Here is a 25,777-nt window from a genome sequence, read left to right as displayed (position 1 = left end):
TCTGAGTACTCGTATGTGTTTTCGTACTCAATGTCGGTTCTTACTAAACGAACGCCTTGACATTTTCTTTCGCTGAATAACGAGCCAGACTGGTGACAGTTTCACGAGTTGTTGCATTTACTTTGATGTTTCTTATGATGGCTTCTCCAAGTTTGAATTCACTGTATCGTGCTATGTCGAAGCATTCAAATGATGAGACCCTTTTTATGTAATTTTCAACGCCGCGTTCAACGTCAGAATTATGTGAAAACATGCCGCAGAAATGTGCTGTAGGTTTAACTTGAATCTTATACTGTCTTACAAAGATCTTTTCGTATTCAATTAATTGTAATAATTTGATCTATACAGATGTTTGCGTTAGCTTAATGTCTTCTAAATCACAAGACCCGACGTCGACAAGAGAGACGGTCGTTATGTTAGGTTTTTCGTCCCCACACCCGTAGGCGATGAGTGTGACAGTAGTGCTGATGACTGCGAGATTGATAAATGCCGAAAAAATTTCCATTTCGTATCTTGTCTTCGTATTCTGTTTGATCTCTAGATGGGAAAGGAATGGCAAAGAAAGAAGAAAAATATTAGGAAAATAAATACTTTTTATATTATGTGACGTATTGAGTTTTCACTTTAGGTTTTTTTCTCGATTCATCTTACTTATGCTTTGTATTATCGTAATAATAATTTTGGAATGCTAACTTTATAATATTATTTCTAGACGTTACTAATAAAATGTTCACATTGACAAATCGCTCTTTGTTTCTCCGCTTATTATCATAGTGCCGTTATTTGTATTAGAACTATTTTTGCTATTATAATTTTCCGTGGAAAGTATGTTTGAGTTTTCCTCATGGCTGGGCAATGTACAAGAACTATTTGGTACTGTAGTGCTGATCTTGCTACATCTTAAGCGAGTTAAGCGCAATTTATTTGGGTGAATTAAACGGGTGCTATTTTTATACAAGATTTTGATATGACCAGTTTCATTTTCTACTTCTAGAACTTTAAAAAGCCTCGATATTGGGGCACATGTTTACCAGATCTTGGTTTTAATAATAACATGACATAATCTTCTACTTTGAAATACAAGGGTTACATCTTGTATCGTAAATTTTATTTGAACGTATTTTAGTATTTATTAAATTTTTCCGAGCTAATTCTTGTACATTAGCCAGCCGCTCCTTAAGTTTAACTACACTGCCCGTCAATCACTTTTGCCATGCTTACCTCAAAATTAGGCAAACTTGAAAGTTTTGTATCTCGGTCGGAAATCATCGTATCACAAAAAACCACAGGGCATTTTAAAAGTAATTGAAAAAGCTTCCATTTAAGACGTGCAGAGACTTAAAAATGAAAATATGTGTTTTTTACAGTAAAAAAACTGATTAAAAAAATTTCAATTTTTTTAACCTCGACTTAAATCAATACCAATTTAGAACAAGGCGGTAGAGGGCAAATCGACCTGAAGGGTTCGGAAGGTAATGCCTTTTCCTTTAAAATGAGCTCCCGCGGGGTTCTATCCGATGTTTTTTAACCGAGTTACGGCGTTTTTTGTAAAAAGCAACCTTCTTTTTCCAATCCTCAATTACTTCGACTTGCGTACGTTTTGGAAAAAAATGCCAAAGAGAAAAAAGTTTCATTTTGTGTCCAAGAATACGAAAATAAAGTCAAAATAAAGAAATAGAAAAAAATTTTTTTTCGGTTTTTTAGCGCATTAAAAAAATTAAGGAATTTAACTTTTTTTTTACGCTTAGTTTTAAAATGTCTAGGGACGTACTAAATCACAAAAAAACTAAAACTAAGCGTAAAATAAAATTTAAATTCCTTTATTTTTTTAATGCGCTAAAAAACCGAAAAAAATTTTTTCTCTATTTCTTTATTTTGACTTTATTTTCGTATTCTTGGACACAAAATGAAACTTTTTTCTCTTTGGCATTTTTTTCCAAAACGTACGTAAGTCGAAGTAATTGAGGATTGGAAAAAGAAGGTTGCTTTTTACAAAAAACGCCGTAACTCGGTTAAAAAACATCGGATAGAACCCCGCGGGAGCTCATTTTAAAGGAAAAGACATTACCTTCCGAACCCCTCAGGTCGATTTGCCCTCCACCGCCTGGTTCTAAATTGGTATTGATTTAAGTCGAGGTTAAAAAAATTGAAATTTTTTTAATCAGGTTTTGTACTGTAAAAAACACATATTTTCATTTTTAAGTCTCTGCACGTCTTAAATGGAAGCTTTTTCAATTACCTTTAAAATGCCCTGCTGTTTTTTGTGATACGATGATTTCCGACCGAGATACAAAACTTTCAAGTTTGCCTAATTTTGAGGTAAGCATGGTAAAAGTGATTGACGGGCAGTGTACGTAATCGCAGTACGTATCAAGAGTGTCTTCTTCGAGTGAAGTTTTTAGATCAGGTACGCGAGCTAGTTTACCGTATACACATTTGTATAGTGTTAGTTTCATGCTCTCATGAACGTTCGTGTTATAAGAAAAAGCACCGCATTCGCACTACTTTATCTATTCTCTTATACAGTTAGTATAGTTCATTAACCATTCGGTTATTGAATGGTGCATACGTTCGATACTACCATTGGATTGTGGTCAGCATACTGTTGTATTATGCGTTTTTATGCGACAAAGCTTTGCCATGTTCTTTATTAGTGAGCTAGTAAACGTTGTTCTCTGGTCTGTTAGAATTATTTTCGGACAACCGTGAATAAAAATAAATTTTCTTAAAAACGCATTTGCTACCGCTTTTGAGTTCGTTTTTGAAAGCGGTGCCAACGTAATGTGTTTTGTTAATAAACATTACATTGTTAAGATATATCAATTTTTTTTTCTGGTTTTTTCTAACGGTCCAACACATTCAATACTACTTTTTCGAAGCAAGTATCGGGCGTAAATGTCAAAATCATTGATTGCTTTATTTTTTGTTTGCGGAGCTTATTGATTTCGCATATTTTGCAAAGACCAATAAGCTCTTCTATTTGTTTTTTCATATTTGGCGAGTAATAATCTGACTGAATACGTTTGTAAGTTTTTGTGACACCCTTGTGTCCATTTATCGGGGACTCATGAATGTCAATAATTATTTTTCCTCTAATGGTACTGTCTGGTAGCTGTATTAAATTTTTACAAATCAAGATTTTAGTTTGGCTTCTTTTGAAATAAATTTTGTGAAGATCGACGATGTCGTTCCACTCTGTATTCTCAATCATGCTCGTTTTCGATATTCTAACGAAAGTTAAACTAAGTGACAGGCATACTTCTAGGAGAGCTTCTATTGTGCTTGTCAAAATTTCTGGATCTATTGTGATTCTCATGTTTTCTTTCATCGGCAGTGCTATTAGATATTTGTTTTTATTTTGATGGACTTATGCCTTACCAAGTGTTAATTCTTGGTTAAATGGAAGTTTATCTGCATTTTGAAGAGCAATGGCTCCAGAATCTATAGGTTGATTTTTGAGTGTTACAAAGTTCGTAGGGTTATTCTTCAGGAGTAAGAAATGATCTCTGATTTCTATAATGTTACGAAGGGGGGTCAATAAGTCTTTACAAAATCGAATAGATGGCGCTCGTCACGCTTAAATTATGATGTTTTTTGGCATGCAATACTACTAACTAGATATCGTATAAAGTTTCAGCTCGATTCATTAAGTCGTTTTTTTGTGAGTGTTGGTTGAACAAAAAGTTATTGGTTTATTTGAAAAATGGGAAAAACAGAGTTTCAAGTTGTGATAAAACATTTCCATTTGAAAGGCCTTATACCAAAAGAAATCACAGTTGAGTTGAACGCCGTTCATGGTAAGTCTCCCCTGTGTTTATGACTGTTTATAATTGGGTAAATGAATTTAAACGCGACCGTACAACAACAAAAGATGAACCTCGTTCAGAACGCCTGGTAGTAGTGAGTACGCCCGAAATGGTAATCAAAATCCACGATATGGTGTTGAAAGATAAAAGATTAAAATTGCGAGAATTAGTTGAGTTCACAGGGGTATCAAAGTGTACAATCATTTCAATTTTGCATAAAAAATTGGGGATGAAAAAAATATTAGCAAGATGGGTGCCGCCTTTACTCACTGTTGAAAACAAACGAACCCGCGTGGTCATCTCTGAGACTCTTTTGGCACGCATACGTCGTAATCCGGAAGACTTTAGGCATCGACTCGTAACTGTAGACGAAACATGGGTACACCACTACACTCCTGAAACCAAAGAACAGTCGAAACAATGGATTACCGCAGGAGAACCAGCTTCAAAGAAGGCAAAGACAAAGTCAGCTGGCAAGATTATGACCACGGATTTCTGAGATGCGTATGGAATCATCTACATTGACTACTTGGAAAAGGGCCAGAAGATCACTGGACAATATTATGCGTCATTATTAGGTCAGCTGAAAGTAAAAATCAGAGAAAAACGTTCTCACTTGAACAAAAAAAAAATGCCTTTTTCTTCAAGACAATGCTTGAGTTCACACGTATGCAGTTTTGATGGCCAAAATTAACGATTTAAAGTTGGCATTAATTGACCGTCTACCATATTCGCCATATGTGGCTCTCGGTGACTTACATCCTAACCTCAAAAAATGGCTTGCCGGACAACGATTCACGTCGAATGAAAAAGTCATCGCCGAAACAAATGCCTATTTTGAGGGTTTTCAGAAATCATATTTTTCTGATGGCTTAAAAAAACTGGAAGGTCGTTAAATAAAATGTTTCGACCTTCAAGGAGATTATGTTGAAAAATAAAAAAAAATTACATACGCAAAACTTTTTTTTCCTTCTTTTTGTAAAGACTTATTGACCACCCCCCCCCCCTTCGTAGGCGCTGGCTTCAATCTGTTTACTTCACTACGACCAAATTTATATTCTACTTCGGATAGATTGTCATCATCAGACCTATCTTCAGAATTTTAGAATTTTATTTTGCCTTTGACTGCTTTCTGTTTTGAAGCTTGGATTACTCGTTGAAGGTTTAGTTTGATTCTGAAGATCATTTCCCATAATGGGGTCGACTTCTGCATTTGTTAAATTATAAGGGCTAATGAGTGTTTTTCTGTTTACGGGGGAATTCATAAAGTCGGTCAGATGTATGTCGTTTCGATTTAGTTCTAAGTCGGTGGAAGGGTTTATAACAGGGTCTATTATGTCTGATGCTATTCTGTTTTCTGTGGGTTTGTCAGATTTTATAGTGAATTCATATAGTTAGATTTCTTGTATAGTTCGATGTTAATGGAATCCTTCAGGATTTGTTCTATTTTCTTTCGTTCTTAATTTGGACATCGGTATGACGTTTCTGGAACCTTTTGGAGATACACGTCTGTGAAAATGCATCGAAGATCGATTTAATCGTCATAGTCTGTATTGAAGACCGTCTTGTTATTTTTATCGTGGGTTGGGTTAGCCATCGGATTTTGATTCGGTGTGATTATTTATATATGTCCTACATGGCCTTGCATAGGTAGAACGAATCATCAGTCGTCCTTACGGTAATGAATTCGCCTTTTTCATATATTAATTCACGTTTTTGTTTATAATTTTTCGGATGCTTGCTGGTAACTCTGCGCTTGTTGCGGTTGATTCCATTTCATCTCGTTTCCTGATCGCAAGTACATCTTGAGGTAACGGTGAATATCTGGATAATGAATCGGCGACGGGATTGTCCTTACCAGGGCTATAGATAATAGTAAAGTTGTATTTTGATAGCTTATACTTTTACCTTTTTAAACGAGAGTTTGAATTTTTGAGTTTGCGTAGCCCAACTAGTGGCTGATGGTCCATGATTACGTTGAATTCTCGAGCGAAAATGTAATATCTGAATTACTCTATGCAATATACTATCGCGAGTAACTCCTTTTCTATGGTACTGTAATTTACTGTAGTTTAAGTAAGTATTCTAGAGGCAAAACAAACTGATAACTGTAAATGTTCCCGATTCTGGCTCAGATATCCTCCTATAGCGTATTTCGAGGCATCAGTGCTTACAAAATATCGTTCTTCAAAATTTGGGTGTATTAACCTATTAAGGCCCAGGCCAAAACTGGAAGAGATAGCGTCAAACTAACTATGCGATTCATAGGCAAATCGAAAAAAAAATACCCGTGTTTTTTCTTTTGCCATTTGCAATTGTTTATAAACAGTTATTTAAACAAATTACCAAAAAAATTATTGTTTTACGAATCTGATTGCGGAAATCGATTTTACGGAAAAAACATGAAAAAAAGGTATGTAACATTTTTTTACCGGACTTCAATTTGTTAATGTAAAACGTCAATAAATAATTGCGGCTCTGACAGTCAAAGTTTCTTCGCCAAATCCCAAGCAAAATCTACGGTAGATAGCGAAAAACTAACTATGCCATTCATAGGGAAATAAAAAAAAAATACTCGTGTTTTTTCTTTTGCCAATTGCAATTGTTTATAAAAAGTTATTTAAACAAATTACCAAAAAAGTAATTTTTTTTTGAAATCTGATTGCGGGAATCGATTATACGGGAAAATACATGAAAAAAATATATGTAACATTTTTTTATCGGACTTCAATTTGTCATGAAAAACAGCTATCAAACATTGATCATGTAATTCGATTGAATTTTTATTCAGTTTTATTTTCGTGATCTTCTCGGTGTCTTTTGCACAAGGGTATAGCACATTTTTGGCAATAAAATTCAGTTTTCATCTCACACGATAATATCCCATATGTTTTGTACATACCTTGTTTGATTACGTGTTTATGCAATGATGTGTCACTTGATCCCTTTCACTTGTTAGGACGTTGATTCGCAAATTTCTCAAGATAAAATTCACAAACTTCTTGCACAATATCTTTTGAACCTTTAGGCAAGTCTGGGTGCAGCTTATTATAAATCATAGTAGCATTAGTCAATGAAGCCTGAATAAGTGGTAAGAACAGACACCATGTTCTATTTTTTACTCCTAATTGAAGGCATCAAAGCATTGCAATGTTGATCATGCAAATCAACCCCACCCATGTTTTGGTTATAGGAGTAAAAAGCTTGAGGGAAAAGAATGGACCTCTTAGCTTTTTCATGCCATCGCTGCACTTCAATTTTCGGTTCATCCCCAAATTTTGTTGATAACACTAACATCCCCAAATTTTGTTGATAACACTAATACAGGTTTGGAATCCATCACAGTTATATAATTTAGTTTGGAATTTTGATCGTGAAGAGCGATAGTTGTTCCCCTCTCAGCTTTTTTTGGCATTTCAACTTTTTCTTTGACGCGGTTTTGTCTGACCGTCCCACTTGCTGATAATCCAATTTTTTCCAAATGTACCATAAGATCTGGATTGGTGAAAACATTATCAAAATACACATGATACTTAGTAAGATCTTCTTTATTAGTTACTTGTAGTAAAGGCGATAGCAACTTGATAACGACTTTCGATCCCAAACAAACAGCAACTAGAGGGTTCCGTTCATCGAGTCCTGCTTTACCTATATAAATACCTAGTTCATATAAATATCCATCTGAGGAATAAAGGGCCCATAATTTTATTCCAAATCTGATTGGCTTTTTTCTAATAACTGTTTTATGCCAAACTTCCCAAAATATTTTACCATTATCTCATCTATTGAGAAGTTGTAATAAAAAAACCGAACTGCATACTATTTTCACGAAAATAATCATATAAACTTCTAATTTTCCAAACTTTATCATTTTTATTTTCATCTTGAAGTTTATAAAATCTTATTTTCTTCTTGATTTCAATAAATTTATTTCTTGTCGTAAGTTCAGAAATAACTGGACATTATAAGATGTTTTAATTAATCAATAGTTACGGAGATTCTTTCTCGAATTGAAAATAGTAATCATTATGATAACAATAAATTTTTCTAGATCATTCATACTTAATTCAAAATTGTTTTCAGTTGTAGCTTCTATGATATAATTTTTCATTTTTTTCATTGAATTTAGGAAATATACTTAAAATAATTCCAAAGAGTTTTTAGAATACAAAGAGGAAATGGATTGAACGTTGAAGGGATCATCGTTATTAACAGTTGAGGTATCATTCAAATCTAATACTTGCCAATCGTAAACATGATTGGGTTCTAATAGTTTTTGAGTGCTGCTGTATGCGCTTTTTATATGTTCATACGAACCAACAGGAATCATTTCAAATGATATATTTTCGTCAACATTGCAATCAGAATCCCCATCTGAGCTTTCGTGATCTCCGGGAATGAACGATATATCGACATGAGCTCGGGAATCATCAATATCATCATCCTCGACAATATCGGTTAAATCTTTAACCATCCGCCTTGTCATTTTTGCTTGGTTCAAAAATAGACAGCAATTTACAAGAAATTATAGATTTTCGCTGTAAGTCAGACAAATCAAATTTTCGTATCAAGAAACAAAACTTCTAAATTTTCTGTAAAACCGTTAGCCTGCCACTCAAACGTGATCTCTAACACGGTTTACAAATTTTTACAATCAAAAAAATTTTTTTTCAACTGAACTGAACTCAACCATCAGGTTGATTCACTTGTGACTGTTGGTATCAATTCAATGCTTGATAGCTGTTTTTCATGACAAATTGAAGTCCGACAAAGAAATGTTACATACCTTTTTTTCATGTTTTTTCCGTAGAATCGATTTCCGCAATCAGATTCGTGAAACAATAACTTTTTTGATAATGTGTTTAAATTACTGCTTATAAACAATTGCAAATGGCAAAAGAAAAAACACGGGTATTTTTCTTTTCGATAGTTAGTTTGACGCTATCTCTTCCAGTTTTGGCCTGGGCCTTGATGGGTTAAGAGTGGTGCAGACGTCAAACAATGTTTTAGATAATTGAAAGAATTTTGTTGGTGTTCTCCCCAGATAAATAGGACGTCCTTCTTGAGTAGAACTGTTAAAGGCTTTGCAATTTTGGAAAAATTTTGGAAAAATAAATCGGCGGTAGTATCCGGCTAATTAGTGAAATGATTTCACAGCAGTTTGATTTTCTGGTAATGGAAACTTCTTTATTGTTTCTGTTTTCTTTGGATCCGATTTTATTCCTTCGGAAGTCAGCACATGCCCAAGATAGTTTGCTTTCTCATGATAGGGCCTGCACTTTTTGGGGTTGAATTTTAAGTTTGCCTTTATGATTATTTCAGCTGTTAAAAGAAATTTCTGATCATGCTCATCAATGTTTCTGACAAAGATGTTAAGATTGTCGATATACTGTAACAATGAGATTTTGAGTCGTATTTGATTGGTATTGAGCGATCTCTCTCCTATTGATGGCCGTCTTGCGCACCAAATTTCTTCCCAGAATTGCTTATGAGCGCCCCTTAATCCCTCTCCGAGGTTTTAAAAGAGATGACAGTCTAGTGCTTGGGCAGAAGTAATTGAGACTCGCTGTCTATGACAACAACGTGGTGTGTGAGTTAACTTTGGCCAAGAATTATCCGCCTACCAGATTATAAGAGAGATCTACCGAGGGCTACAAGCATACACATGCGTACGCAGATATATCGCAATTATCAACTACTGACAGCGACCTGAACCTGCAAGTCAACCACAGCGTTTGAGAAAAAATTATGAGAAGCTCATCCACTTCACTTTAAATTTGAAGGATTGGTCTGCTAATGGTGGATTATTGCACGATAATAAGCAATAATAATGTAAGACGCACTTTTTCTAATAATTTTATTGGAGAATAGAAAGAGTTTAGTGAAAATGACATGTCGGTTAATGACGTTGTACTAATTCTGATAATCGTTTAATTTAGAATCTCTATTGTATCAAAGTATTGCGAGTGGTGTAAGCGTGATCACGTAATTCATAACATAGTTAAATAAATGGAAAATTAATTGTAAGAACCAATTTTATGTGTTATTACCATGATCTTGTTCCTGAGCTCTTAGTCGTTTGCCTGTTTACTTATGCTCTACCGACAGTTAAATATCATGTTTGTGTTGGCCCTTTAATTCAAGTTCGGCATAATATTTATGTTGTGTTATTATTATAATAATTTTTACAATACGAGGTGTGTTCAAAAAGTAAGGTGACTTTTCAAATTTCACGGGCAACGTACTTTCGATTATCGATTTTTTTGTTTTGTTATGTTGGTACACTCTTCCCAAACATTTGTACCAAGTTTCAAGTGTATAGTATTTTTTGTTTGGTTGTGAGAGGCGTAAAGGTTATAAGTGTTTTGCGTGCTCGGCGATTTCTTACTATCGAAAAATATGGATCAAAGGATTTGCATCAAATTTTGTGTAAAAAATAAAATAAAGTGCTCCGAAACACTTGAAATGTTGACGATGGCATACGGTGAAACTGTTCTGAGTAAAAAAAATTTACAAGTGGTACAAACTCTTCCAAGATGGCCGGGAAGATGCCAATGACGAGCCTCGCTCTGGACGCCCAAGCACGTCAACAACTGATGAAAACGTTCAAGCAGTGCAGAAAATTCTTCTGGAAAATCGTCGAATCACTATCAGAGAAGTTGCTAAGGATGTTGGTATATCGCTTGGCTCGTGCCATGAAATTTTTTCTAACGTTTTGGGCATGAGACGTGTGTCAGCGAAGTTTGTTCCGAAATTGCTAAATTTTGACCAAAAGAACCGTCGCATGAGCATCGCTCAAGAACTGTTGAATGACGTCAACGACGACCCAGATTTACTCAAAAGGGTCATAACTGGTGACGAATCATGGGTATATGGTTATGGTATCGAAACCAAAGTCCAATCGTCCCAATGGAAGAGCCCAGATGAGCCAAGACCGAAAAAAGCACGCCAAGTTCGATCAAATGTCAAAGTTTTGCTCACTGTTTTCTTCGATTACCATGACGTGGTGCATCAGGAGTTCTTACCATATGGACGTACGGTCAATAAACAGTATTATCTTGAAGTTATGCGCCGTTTGCGAGAAGCAATACGAAGAAAACACCTAGAATTATGGAAAAACAATTCATGGCTTTTGCATCACGATAATGCCCCTGCTCACTCATCTTTGCTTGTGAGAGATTTTTTGGCCAAAAACAACACCACAATCATGCCTCAGCCACCATATTCACCGGATTTGGCCCTATGTGACTTTTTCTTGTTCCCAAAACTAAAGAGACCTATGAAAGGACGGAGATTTGCAACGATTAAAGAGATAAAGACTGCATCGATGGAAGAGCTCGGGGCTATACCGAAAAGTGTTTATGAAAAGTGCTTTGAGGATTGGAAAAACCGTTGGCATAAGTGTATTGTATCTGAGGGGGATTACTTTGAAGGGGACAACATAAATATTGATAAATAAATAAATATTTTTTCTTAAAAATACAAAGTCACCTTACTTGTTGATCACACGTCGTATGCAAATACAATTTTTCCTTGAATATCTCTTAGTACATTGTCTATCATGCGTTTGAATATACTGGGCGCATTTTTCAATCCTAAAGGCATTCGGACGAATTGGGATCGGTTAAAGAGAGTGGAAAATGCAGTTTTATGGCGGTCACGGGGGTCTAATTCGATTTGATGAAATCCACTTTGCATGTCAAGAATGGAGAATATGTTAGAACCATTCAACTGTGTTAGATTGTTGATTAAGTTCGGGATCGGGTAAGGATTTAGTTTTTTTTTAACTATATAAAGTCGACAACAACTGTCATTCGTTTTCTTGTTCGGGTGCGGCAATAAGAGGGGCGTTATAATCATTATACGACGGTTCTGTAATTCCTGCCACTAAGAGTTTAACAACTTCATTTTCAACTGTTTCTTGCATCTTCTGTGGAATCGGATATTGGCGAATATGTACAGGGACGTCATCTGTCGTTATTATTCTTTGTCTTGCCGCGCTGGTGGACATTAAATTTTCAGTAGGTAAATGGAAAGCTTTGTCCGTTTTATCGACTAAATTTCGAAATCTTTATGTTTTATCGTCGGGTAACTCACCATAATCTGATCGACTCGACTGCGATTTGAACCCAACCCGAATTATTTTGAGGTTTGTAAGTCTGGGAGCTGATGAAAATCTCCATAACAGGGTAGCTTGAGGTTTCGTCAAAGATTTTGTATGTGTTACCTTCTAAGTCGAGCTTAAATATAGCCAGCACATGGATTTGATTGATTTCTGTTTCGTTGTTTTTATTTAATAGTTCTCTCGTAGTTTCAACATATACTTGAACTGAACTGTCTAGATTTTGTATCACATTATCTATTGTGTTGAGGCATTTTCTTTGACGTAACTCTGAACCAATAAATGAGGCGCGTTCTCTGCTTTCTCAGCTTGTGGTACCTCGTTTATAGGTAATCTGTTTCTGTCTACGTTATAAATTTTTTTAGGGTGTATCGGAGATAAACAGCCGTTCCTGTCCGGATAGCTCGCGACTGTCCGTACAAAATTATTTATTTGAAAAGAAGGTGATCCGGGAAGCAAAAGACGTTCCCATGACCGAATAATGTGTCGAGCAAATGCATTAAACGCACACGAGAAAATTAATGCAGGATCAGAAGCGATTTAGGTAATAAATTTTCTATTAACAATTATTATAATTATACATCAACAAACTAAATTGAACAATAACAACGCTGTATTACAAAATTACGCGCAACGCGCAGCGGATCGCTGCAGATCTGCTCACCGATCCACTGTGTACTCGTTCGATAACAACCTTGAGGAAAGAAATAGAAAAATAATACTTATTTGCGACATGTTTAATCGTTCGGTCACGTAGCCTGTTATTCCTATTATTCGTTGTTGTTACTATGGCTGTTAATCTTGTTGATTAATTTTGAGTGTAGCTATTGTTCCCAGTGTTCGTTATTGAGTGTGTGTGTGTGTGTGTGTGTGTGTGTGTGTTTTGTGATGTTTATTGTTGTTTTTTGTTAGATTTATTTTGTTAGAGTGATTGTATATATTTGCTGTTATTGTTCTCCCCCTTTGTCTCTCACCACACAAAAATGGCCGCACACACGCACGAATCGCGACACCTCGCCGCTCCCCCATAATAAAAATCAAGCCGGAGATTTGTCAGGACCGACTGCAAAGGTTGAATTCGTTGCAGGAGTTAGTAGACGGTCAGATCGAGCAAGCGCAGCAAAAGTAGAAAAGAGAGTACTATCAGAAACGAAGGCATATAGTTTTTAATGTAGGCGATTTATGAGGGTCGTTTGAAAAGTCCGTGAAAAATAAAAACTGCTTGATTTTTTTTAATAAATCTTTTTTATTTTTCAACATAGTCTCCTTTTAGGCTTATACACTTCATCCAACGCTGCTCTAGTTTGTTAATCCCTTCCAAATAATATGATTTGTCCAAGTCTGTAAAATAGGCATTCGTTTCTGCAATCACCTCCTCATTTGAATAAAATCTTTTCCCCGCCAGCCATTTTTTCATATTAGGGAGCAAATAGTAGTCCGACGAAGCCAAGTCTGGAAAATAGGGGGGATGTGAAACGAGTTGGAGCTCCATCTCCATCGGTTTTGCGGCCACAACTGCTGAGGCGTGAGCTAGCGCATTGTCGTGGTGGAAGAGGACTTTTTTGTGGGCCATTCGTGGACGTTTCTCTAGCAACTCGGTTTTCAAACGATCCAATAACGATGAATAATATTCGCCTGTAATGGTTTTACCCTTTTCTAGATAGTCGATGAAGATTATTCTTTGCGAATCCCAAAAGACAGTCGCCATAACCTTTCCGGCCGAAGAAATTGTCTTCGTCTTTTTCGGAGCAGATTCCCCCTTGGTAACCCATTGTTTAGACTGTTCTTTGGCCTCAGGAGTGTAGTGATGTATTCATATTTCATCTACAGTGATGAAACGACGCTTAAAGTCTTGTGGATTTTGCTGGAACAGCTGAAAACCATTCTTGCCACACTTCATAGGATCTCGTTTTTGGTTAATCGTGAGCAATCGCGGCACCCATCTAGCGGATAGCTTTGTCATGTCCAAATGTTGGTGCAAAATATTATGTACCCGTTCGCTCGAGATGCCTACAGTACTAGCAATCTCACGCACCTTCATTCTTCTGTCAGCCATCACCATATCATGGATTTTATCAATGATTTCTGAAGTGGTAACCTCAACAGGGAATTCAGAACGTTCAGCGTCTTTTGTGCTCATATGGCCACTCCGAAAATTTTGAAACCACTTATAAACCATTCTAATCAAAGGTGCACAATCACCATAATGTTTATCAATCTTCTGTTTAATCTCCTGAGGCGTTTTGCCTTTGAAAAAGTAATGTTTAATCAATACACGAAATTCTTTTTCGTCCATTTTTTTACAACCACTCGATTTCATTGATTGAAACGAATGTAAAACGCAAAGTAATTGGCCGATCTGGCTGAAACTTGGTGCGTTCTCTTCCAAGATATGCCACTAACTGAAAATAACCTTGATAGGCACTAGTAGCGCCATCTCTCTGACTTTGCACGGACTTTTCAAACGACTCTCGTAGTCTGGCGAAGGAAATATTCGTCGTCGAGTTCGGTGGCGGGTAGGAATGTGAAACTCGATCCAGAGTATGCGGACCCGTACAAGGTAATAAGGAAAGTCTCTAATGTGATATATGAATTGGAGTCCGATAATAATCATCAGGTGCCAATGGTCCACGTGAAGGATTTTAAGTGTTATATTCCATTGTGCGGTTATATTCCATCGGAATAACGATCGACGACTCACGGCCAGTTTGAAGTAGAGCTAAATGAGCTTTACAGTTTTTAATTAATGAACTTGTGAGTGAAGCGTCGTTTTTTTTTTCTTTTTCTAAGATGTCTTTTATTTTAGTGACAGAGTACTTAGGACAGTAACACTAACTGCAGTTGGAATTAGCAGATGGAGAAGGTGGTTGCGAAGTTGGTAGCTCTGACTGTCGAGAAAGGCGTCAGTAGCGAGCCCCCGCTGAACCCGGACAGATCAATGGTCCTGACACTTATGGACACAGAGGCAAGCGCCCTCTATATCTGTGGCTCAACCCGAGCAATCGCTTGTCAGTACCACGGAGAGTGGCGGTGAGGAAGCGCTCCCGGAGCGGTGCGGCGTGGAGCGCACGCCTGGAGTAGCGATTCCATCCCGGGCCCAGGAGGCGCTCGGCACTCGGATACTTAGACAGGCGATGGCTTTCAGCTTATCGCGTCTTTAGTGTGGGCCTGGGACTCCCCAAAGAGAAGATCAACACTGAGGAAAGGGAGACCGTCGGTCTAAGGGTGGACAATGGCGCGGCAGAGATAGAGTTGGAGGAACTCTCGTTACGGAGCCCACCGGAGTAACCGCAGAAGCTGGAAGGTCAAGCGACGTGCGTGAATCCGCACTCGCGTCAGCCTCCGAAAGCTCTACTCGGCTATCCGAACTCCCGCTAGCCGTGATTGAGGAAGAATTCCCGAACAGGGATTTCATGAATGGACGCTTGAAGGTGGCTGAAGAGGTACCTCCGAGGATTGAGATATGCTTGGCAAAGGCACTGTCGATGGTGCGGCCGACGGACCGCACCCACGAAACTTTCGAGTGGATGCCCCTGGAGTTCCGAAAGCTGGACCCTCGGAATACTCATAGTTTCCGTCGGAGTGCGCCGCCGTGTAATATCACGCTTGCCGGTTATCTCGAGGACGAGCGTCAGAGTACTGCCGAAAGTCAACAGGGTATTAGCAAGAAGAGGAAAAGGAAGAACACGGGCCCTGTCCTTGCAGTAAGTAATTGGGTCTCGCCCCTGAGCGATGTGGACGGGACTAAGCATGAGCGATCGTCGAGCAGAAGCCAGCAATCTTCCCCGAGAAGCGAGTGAGCTGGGAAAGAAAAGCGTAATTTGACACCGTTCTCTTGGTGAAGCATCAGCGGAGGTAATTGCCTTAAGAAGGCGCTCGTGTCGCCAGAAATCGGGCGAGCTTGCGGACTGGCGTGTTCCCGCTCCTGAGAGATAGGAGCCTTGCCTTCACGTCCTAGGAGGAAGAGGACGGCGGACATCCAAGGCGGTTGTTGCCAGGAGGTCTTGGCTTTGTCCGACTCGGAGGCTGATCTTTCTTTCGCGTAGCCGGGGGTGACTGACATGCTGCGGTGGATGCTTTAGGACGGATTGTGTGTCTGGAAGATTGTCGGAGCCTAGCTGGTGTTGGGGGTTTTTTCCAACCACCGGCAGCTGACGTAAGAGAGGAGCGTGTAGAAGCCGTCTCCACGGGCCATTCCGTGTCAGTCAATTTTGTTTCGGACCGGACCTCGACAAGAGAGGACGATGGTGCCAAGCTTAGTGGAAGACAACTTGTAGCTGACGGTACAGCATATCTCTCCCGTAAGGGTTCCAATCACACCGGTTGCAAGGATGGACGCCGAAGATACTCGATTCACAGAAACCTTCCTGAGCGGCCTGGAGTCGGTGCTGAATGTTCGGCCGTTTTCCTGCTTTAATTGCAGGACAGGGGTCTATTGCCGTTCTGGTTGCCCAGCCCAGACAGTACGTCGTGATCGTGGATTGATATGCAAGGTGTGCGCCAGTTTACGCGAGGTACCAGCGATCCTAGCCACCCTACCCCGGCCAAATACATCAGGATGTTACGGCTGCGGTGCTTCGCATTGTAAAGATGTATTCTTGATGCTCCAGACATAGATCAGTAGACTGGTGAGTCAAAGTAGTGTGTAGGTTTGGAAAGTTCCGGTAATGAGTGGATGTATATTTCTGTGTGCGTGGACATTATCCTTCCTTTTTCTCTTTTATCTTTATGAATCTCAGGACATCCGAAGGTGGTCTTCGGGGAAAAGATCGAGGTGGTCGTCCATCGATGGTCTTGAGGGTATTGTTAGACTTGGGAGGGGGTATGACGGGTGAGGCGATCGCTGAAATCGCTCGCCCTAGATGCCTCTCTCTCTTCCGCGTGCACCTTCCCTTTCGCCACTGTCACATCGATGTCTTGGTCGTTCGAACCAAGTATTGCCGCTCGATGTGGCTTTGTTTCAGGTCTAATTCCTAATCAGCGTCGGTGGTCGGAGTGGCTAAAGACAATAGTGCGTGCGTAGGTGGCGGCACTCAGCCGATGACTCAAAGAGTCTTCTCGGTGAGAATATGCCGCGAAAAGCAAGAAAGCGTGAGTAGTTCTAGCCTGACAAGCGTTGTGATAATAGCCAAGTGAGAAAAACCTGATCACGAGTGGTGTTGAGACAACAAAGAGGGTGGCGAACGGATATCTGCCTACCTTTGCGGCAACGCGGAAGCGGTAAGGAAGTTTGCAACGAATAGCGGTCCCTTCGCTGCTGGAAATTACGGAGAGTAATCGAAAGAGCAGGCAACGACAGTTACCAAGGCGTCAATGAGCGGATGAGCAGATCGCCAGTCTTCAGCGAAGCCCCTCTCTCAAGTCAGATACCCTTTGTATTTTTGGTGTGCTCTTCGTTTCTCTCTCTCGGCAAAAACTATCGGGACGCAGACGGGCGATTTGAGGTTAGTAGCTCTTAGTCTTCTTAGAGTGTGTCATGCCTGGTTACTTTGTCATTATACGTACGAATAATCCGTACTTTAATCGCTTGTTAGATACTTCAGCTTATAAGATAGAATAACTGAGAACTTTAGTATGGATAAAATTTGTGTACTTTGAGAGTAGAAAATATAATCAATAGACGGTCTTCGCCAAATATTAGTGATCTATATGCTTTCACTATCCTCAACAACAGAATTCTGATATGATTTATTGCCTAATAATTTGTTTAATGATATCATGGTGTAAGAAATTAGTTAAGATGGTAATTTTCAATTAACGATAAATTGATGAGAAATGAATATTTTTGTGACCGTAAAGAAGGATTTTGAAAGATAAGGATTATGATTTCAGGTGATATATTCCATTTAAGAAAAAAAAAATTTATTCACTATGTTACATAACCTTGAAAAGTGCTATATAGCCTGTTTTTCGCACATTTAAATTAGAATATCTCAGGAACCTAGGTTGATAGGTTGATTCTGAGGCCATATTCGAAATCAGCGTATTAAAAACCTTTGGATTATTAGGTCTGCTTTCTGGAATTTTTTTTTATCGGTCTGTGCTAATCTTTCCCGATGGATTGGACCCCTCCACTTCGCCTCGGGGACTAATTTGTCCGCCGGGCAGAATGATCAGCATTAGTCTTTTGTAAAGTTATATACTATTTACCATAGAATATAATGAAAATAGAATTCCCCGTCCATTATATTTATATTTTTACATAGTAATTAAAATTTTTTAAATATTAAGAATTAATCAACCTGGGAAAAATCAAGAGTGAATAAGAACTCTGTACTAAAAATTATTAAATATACGTATTATCATTTTCAGTAGAATATTTTTTTCAATTATGCCACATTTGATATCTTTGCAGTCTAATTTTTTATTGATACTCTTTTATATTGCGCTGATCATAAATCATATCTTAGATAAATTAAATAGGATTCAAGTAATGTTTATTGGTTATTCACATAATATTTAAAATATGTTATTCTTATTTTCATAGAAATATTCTATTCGAACTCGAGGAAGAGCTGTTGAGATATTCACAACTATTGCGAGCTTAGTTGCTGAAACTGGGGTTTTCAATAGAGGAGCTATCGAACAACATTTATTACCAATAATACCCATGTTCTGTGAAAACTTTGTTCAGTACTTGAATCTACCAAGTAGCCCGAACATTTGTGACAATGGTCTCAAGACGGAAATAATTAAATCAATTAATTGTTTGTCCTTAAAACTTTCCAAGTATATGACATCATTTTTACCACAAATCTTGCCATCCATATGGATAACATTAACGCAAAGTGCTAAAATATATCAGGAAGAAATAGTTAATATGGAAGATGCAGTAAATATTCATGAAGTGGATTCAGATGGTACTGTTTTCTTTATCTTCTATACATATTATACAGGGTGTCCAAAAAGTTCCGGGACACCCCAGTAAGTCCTGAGATATAACTATTTCCAAGGAGATTAAGGTCATTCCTGTAGTAACTTTGAACGAGGAATCCAGTGGTGACCTTGGTTTTGACCTTGAGCTTGACCTTCAAGGTCATTTCACGGTCAACTTTTTTTTCAAATGGGAACTCCTATTTTTGACAACGAAAATCGAAAGAGCGGAAAATTTTACGTCCAAAACAGTATTTTTAAATTTTTTTTCATGGTCTTGAGAAGGTCGATTTAAGGTCAAATGCTTGAAAAACTGCCTAAAAGCGATTTTTTAATTTTTAAGATATCGAAAAATGACCTCTACAAAATTTGTTCAGAACAGAGTGGGCCACCCAAGCACCAAAAACCTTTGACCTGTAACCTCATTTTGAAGGTCATTTCAAGGTCGAAGTGTTTTTTGTAATGGAAACCCCTATTTTTGACCCCGGATTCGCACATAGCGCGAAATCAGAAAAAAACATTCAAAACGCAGTGAGTGGAAACAACTTATCCGGCAAAAAAACTGTACCTATGTCTCTCGTTGCTCCTCATTTAAAACAACTTGACTTTCGGTTTGGATTACCCGTTACTTTATTATTCAAACAATCAAAGGTGACCTTGAAATAACCTTGAAATGATCTTGAAGGTTGAAGATAAGGTTACTGTAACATGCTCCCAGTAGAATTCAATAAATTTAGCCCGAAACATTTGTAAATGTTTTGCGAATAATATTGGATCTAAATTTCACATGACCTTAGCGATGAACGTCGTGGCTCAATCGAAACCCAACATAATACCTTATCCAAATGTTGGATTTCGCGCTATGTGCGAATCCGGGGTCAAAAAGAGGGGTTTCCATTACAAAAAACACTTCGACCTTGAAATGACCTTCAAAATGAGGTTACAGGTCAAAGGTTTTTGGTGCATTGGGTGGCCTACTCTGTTCTGAACAAATTTTGTAGAGGTCATTTTTCGATATCTTAAAAATTAAAAAAACGCTTTTAGGCAGTTTTTCAAGCATTTGACCTTAAATCGACCTTCTCAAGGCCATGAAAAAAAATTTAAAAATACCGTTTTGGACGTAAAATTTTCCGCTCTTTCGATTGCCGTTGTCAAAAATAGGGGTTACCATTTAAAAAAACAAAGTTGACCTTGAAATAACCTTGAAGGTCAATCTCAAGGTCAAAACCAAGGTCACCACTAGATTCCTCGTTCAAAGTTACTACAGGAATGACCTTAATCTCCTCGGAAATAGTTATATCTCAGGACTTACTGGGGTGTCCCGGAGCTTTTTGGACACCCTGTATATGAGTTGTTTCACTGTATTTAGATTATTTTTTGTGAAAATTTTTATTGCTCTAGGAGAAGTTATCAATTTCAACAATCTCATTATCGTTACTTTCGAATTTATTAGTATATTGGTCGATCATGAAAAATATGCAAGTTTAATAAAAAACTTTTTGAGTGATATAATGTACTATCTTATTTTATTCATGCAAGTAACAGATGAACAAATAGAATTATGGACTAATAATCCACATTATTTCATAGAAGAAGATGATCAGTATATAACGACATACAACGTTAGAATATCAGCACAAGAACTTCTTACTGTATGTCTAAAATTAGTTTTTTTTTATTGAATTGCCAATATTTTACTTTAGATTTTCTTATTTTCAGACACTTTTATCATACTCCGAACAAGATTCAGTGAATGCTCTTTGTGATGCAATTACAAAACATATTGAAGTAGCAAATAATATACAATCTTCAAATTACATTATGAGAAATGATGGAAATAGATGGAAAATGTATGAAGCTTGTATTGTGACTTTGAGTTCAGCAAAAGATGCAGTTGCTGAACAACAGCGTGCAGAAAAACTTCAATTTGATATAATTAGGTTTCTAGATAGCGTTGTTTTAAGCACATTGAATAATCCTGGTATATTTAATCCAAGTGTCATAATAACTGCCATTATACTATTTGTTAATATAGCATTTTATCTATTATAGGAGCTCATCCTTTACTATTGGGTAGGTGTTTATATATTGGTGGACGTTATGCTCAAGAGCTTCCTTATGAGATGAATTTAAAATTTTTGGAAGCTACTGTCAATGGGTTGTTGGAAAATCAACCAAATTGTATACGTATTAGTTCGATAAAAACAATATATTGGTTTTGCAAAGCTGCTTCTTCGAAAAATACTACCCTTTTAGATTTATTGCGTACTCAGTTATCAACTATTTTTCAAGGATTATTCACAATATCTAATCAGACCTCTAAAGAAATTTTAACTCTGATTTTGGATACATTTTCAGTCTTGATTCCAGTAATAAGATAAATGCTTTGTATTATCTAATTAATTCAATGAAAATTGAAACATTTCATTCACTTATTGACCTTACAGCTGGATAAATTATTTACGGCTTCTGTAGAAAATAAGCTCTGCTCTCTCACAATCGCAGCTTTTCTCAAATTTCATAGTGATCCAGAAATTCTAAATTTATGTCAAGATATTTTTAAAGAATTGAGTGAAAATCCTGGTTGCGTAGGTCCAATGCAAACTCGTTTAATTCCTACTTTGATAAGTATGATGAATATAACTCCTTCAGAAAAGGCGAAAGACGGTAGGGATAAAAGTACTTATAATTATACAATATTTGGTTGAAAAGTTATTTTATAAATATTATTCTTTTTTAGAAGGAATTCGCGGTGTAGCATTAGACGTACTAGAAGTATTAGTGCAGCATTCTCCACATCCATTAAGTGATGCTTTGGTCGAATCTGCTTTTCCAGTTGCTTGTCAGTGCATCCTAGATTCGACTGATAACGACACATTACAAAATGGTGGTGAAGTTATTCGCGCATATTTAAATGCTAGTGCCCAACAAATTATAAATCACCGAGATAATGAAGGAAGGACTGGATTACAGTACATACTACAAATTATAGCACAGTTATTGAATCCTCAGGTAAAACAAATATTTTAATGTAATTTTTTGCACTTAATTATTTCTACAGTTCACTCTCGAAATAAAGTACTAATTTAATTATTTTATTATATATTTAATTAATTAAATAAACAAGTGAATGAATTAATCATGGATGATATAACATATATAGGCGGGAGTACATAAAAATACAAGTAATTGGAAAAAATATTAGCTCCGAATAAATATTGCACACAATCTTACAAAAATATCTATCAGGAACATTTGAGTATTCTAAATGGTGGTTATATCCGAATTTGAGAGATGCTCCCTATTACAATAATTAAAAATTCTAACATGTAAATTTTTTCTGGGCTACGTTTCATTGGACGGTTAGTCAATCTTTGCAGATCTTTTAATAAGAAAAATTAAATAATATCACGAATATCAATGCTAAACAAGTTTTTCACAAGTATAAAGAGGACACTTTTTACTTTTCATTTTTAATAAATATCTAGCTATCCATAGATCAAACATAAATAATCAAAGTAAAAAAAATCTTGCAAGAGCATTATGCCCGCCTCATAGAAAAATATATCGTTCATGACAGGTCATTATTGAATAACTGCTCAGAGCCTCAGTAGTTTATTGGAAAAAGCACGAAATCTTATGCAGGAGACGAGTTCCATTACCTGAGAATATCAATGGATTTGTTTTTTCAAAAAAGTATGTAAACCAAAATTAATACGGTAACTCTGGTGATTTAGAACTCACGTTAACAGTAGGTCTAACTAGAGATGGGATTGAACTTCTATGGTTATAAATAGGAGGGTTTACGCTAGAAACTAATACTATTGTTATGGAACGCGATAGTCTGATTGTTCAAAGGAGGATATACAGAGCCAAACAATTATTGAAAATGTAAAGGTTGGTGTCCAATAATACGGTGTTAAATGAGGTTTAATAAAAGCCCGAGAAGGATATAGGAATATTGAATAATTAAAACATTAAACAACTGTTCGTAGAATAACATTCTATATAATAATAGCTTGTCACGTTCTATCGGAAATCAAACTAATTAGTAGTATTAGTCTTGCAAATTTATAAACAACATAAAGAGATATTATGAACACGAATATCGTCAACATGTCAGAGATGAGGTTGAATGATAATAATTAATCTAAGGTATAAGTACTCCTATGCCAATTCGGTTGTCTTGTTCATTAAGGATTATAATCTAAAGCCATGTACATGATATATTTGTGCCATAATTAAATTATGAAGGCTATAATTTAGAATAATGATAATGTTATGAATGTGAGTCTTATACATAAGTTGTCTTGAGACCGTGTAAGTGTAATTATGTGTACAGGGTGGTGAAAAAGTATGGAAACACCTGAAAATCTCAGAAGGTTGGTCATAAAAATAAAATTCTTAAGGTCAGGTCCTATATAACTTTCAACGAGGAATCCAGTGATGACCTTCAATTTGACCTTGGACCTTACCTTCAAGGTCATTTCAAGGTCAACCTCATTTTTTCCAATGAGAACCCCTATTTTTGATGCCGGAATCAAAATGAGCGGGAAATTTTACGTCCGGATACGTGGTTAGGTATGAAGTTAAAGTAACCTCTGGAGGTCAAATAGAGGTCAATGTCGGAAAAAGTATGGAAACCCCTGAAAATCTGAGCGTTGGTCGTAAAAATAAAATTGTTAACGTCAGATCTTATGTAACTTTCAACGATGAATCCAGTGATGACCTTGAATTTGACCTTGGACTTCACCTTCAAGGTCATTTCAAGGTCAAATTTCTTTTGTTAAATGGGAACCCAGACTTTAAACATCGGCAATTGAAAGAGAGTCAAATTTTACGTTAAAATATGCCTTGAGATCCAAGGTCGACGTGACCTCTGGAGGTCAAATAAAGATTAACAGTATATTTATATCGAAACTCCAAAAATGTGTCTATTTTGATTATTAAACAAGAAAACTAGTTTCTCAATCCAGAATCCTTCTTTTAGCGCTATCCAGGAACAACGACGTGGACGTAGAAGGATTCTGTTCCCTTTGTGGTGCTGGATTATCGTGAGTTCCCCTTGCCTCTCACGTCGGGGTGCTGGATTATCGTGAGTTCCCCTTGCCTCTCACTTAGGGCGTTTTTAGGAATTATTATAGTAGATGAGTAAATTTATAACAGATGCTCAAATTGTTCTCCATTTGTTTCTTGATAGTAACCAATCCTGATGTAAAATGACTGAACTGCATGTCGAATCATATCTCTTGTAATGAGAGCAGTTTCCTCAATAATTCTACGTCTTAATTCATCAAGATTTTCTGGATTTGTTCTGTAAACGCGATCTTTTAAATAACCCCATAAGAAAAAATCCAATGGTGTTAAGTCTGGAGATTTTGGAGGCCACTCTATGCTATCTCGTCTACCTATCCATCTTTCGAAGAATGTTTCATTCAAGAATCCTCTAACATTAACTGCAAAATATGGTGCTGCACCGTCTTGCTGGAACCATGTGTTTTCGAAATCGTCTCCTTTTACAGCTTGTATTACTGGAACAATTTGGTTTCGCAATAGCTGTTCATAATTTTGTGCATTTAAATTTCCTTCGATAAAAAAGGGACCTATTATTGTGTCGTCTACAATTCCTGCCCACACATTTAGTTTTTGAGGATATTGAGTGTGAGTTGCGTCCATCCAGTGAGGATTTGTATCAGACCAATATCGAAAGTTATGTCGATTGACATTACCGTTTAACTGAAACGTTGCTTCATCTGAAAAGACAATATTTCCTAAAAATTGTGGATTGTCAGTTATCATTTCCATCATCGTCTCACAAAATTCAGTGCGACGATCAGGATCATCTTCATTTAATTCTTGCACGAGTTTAATTTTGAAGGGATGCAATTTGTTTCTGATCAAAATTTGAAGAACAGATGTGTGATGGATGTCGTGTTGTAAAGCTGCAGATCGAAGAGTCTCATGAGGATTTTCTACAAAAGACTGTAAACCATGTAAAGATTTTTCTTCGTTTGTTGCTGTCGATGGTCTACCAGCAACAGGACGATTTCGAACAGATCCCGTGTCATCAAAACGTCTTATTGTTTTTGAAATAGTTCCTCTTGATATAGGAGTACCATCGTTTCGAAATGTTGCATTAAATAGATTAGTTACCTGTGTATATGACCTATGCATATCACCCCAACCTCTCATCATCAAAAGTGATATCCGTTCTCTTTCGGACAATCGAAACATTTTGGTTTTAAAATGACTTCTTCGTACAAAACTAATTTACAACAAAAATATTTGGTGATTTTGTCAAATTTTATCTCTTGCAACTACAGAGTGTTATTTATGCAGTAATACCAAAAATGTATTCGTCAAGCGAATTGAAATAAAAATTCATTCATTCATAAATTTATTTTCTATCTAAAGAAAACCTTTTTTTAACAATATCATTTATGTAACTACGCGGACATGAAAAAGCCACACATAATATTGAATTTTTGACTTTTAATGAGACAGCTATTTTGTTAAAGATACATTTCGTCAGTTTGGCGGAATAATCGGACAAGTTGAGTTTTTATTTGTAAAAGCGGACACGTCGGATTTTCATTTGAAAATTTGGATACGTTGGCTTTCTTTCTTTTCTTTCTTTCTTGTAGAAGCGGGCGTAACGAAAATAATTTTTTTTTGTCTAATTTAAACTTAGCAATACTTTTTTAATGTAACGGTTTGAATGGTAAATGAATGTTAATGAAAATAGAAACGAATTTTTGCGGGATCCAACTTCGTTTTCGCTATTTGTTTGAAAGGCTACGATTTAGAAATTTTTTGCAAATGAAACGTTTTACCAAATTTATGCAAATGAATCATTTTAGCAAATTTTCGTAAATGAATAGTTTTTGCAAATTTCTGCAAGTGAATCGTTTTTGCAAATTATTACAAACTACATATCTGATTTTCTAAATTATTTTCTTATTTTAGCCAACTTATT

The 25,777-nt window shown here is 36.7% G+C and overlaps 1 protein-coding gene across 5 annotated transcripts in view; it reads left to right on the top strand.

Annotated features, from left to right (window-relative positions):
* LOC131670827 (importin-9) overlaps positions 1-25,777 on the top strand; it is a 224,555-nt gene that overhangs the window by 18,647 nt on the left and 180,131 nt on the right. For all 5 annotated transcript variants that reach the window (XR_009302497.1, XR_009302500.1, XM_058946892.1 and 2 more), the window contains exons 3-8: positions 18,416-18,788; positions 20,203-20,453; positions 20,521-20,782; positions 20,854-21,170; positions 21,249-21,468; positions 21,542-21,813. Coding sequence is in view for 3 of the 5 variants with exons in the window: in XM_058946892.1 (XP_058802875.1) it covers positions 18,416-18,788; positions 20,203-20,453; positions 20,521-20,782; positions 20,854-21,170; positions 21,249-21,468; positions 21,542-21,813 (1,695 nt within the window). In the remaining 2 variants the exon portion in view is untranslated. The remainder of the gene's footprint in view (positions 1-18,415; positions 18,789-20,202; positions 20,454-20,520; positions 20,783-20,853; positions 21,171-21,248; positions 21,469-21,541; positions 21,814-25,777) is intronic.

This window comes from Phymastichus coffea, unplaced genomic scaffold (assembly GCF_024137745.1).
Source record: "Phymastichus coffea isolate CEN01 unplaced genomic scaffold, Cenicafe_Pcof_1.1 PCOF00001, whole genome shotgun sequence".
NCBI classification, from domain to species: domain Eukaryota; kingdom Metazoa; phylum Arthropoda; class Insecta; order Hymenoptera; family Eulophidae; genus Phymastichus; species Phymastichus coffea.
The sequence above is the reverse complement of the archived record's forward strand: the minus strand, read 5'-3'. Positions and strand labels throughout refer to the sequence as shown.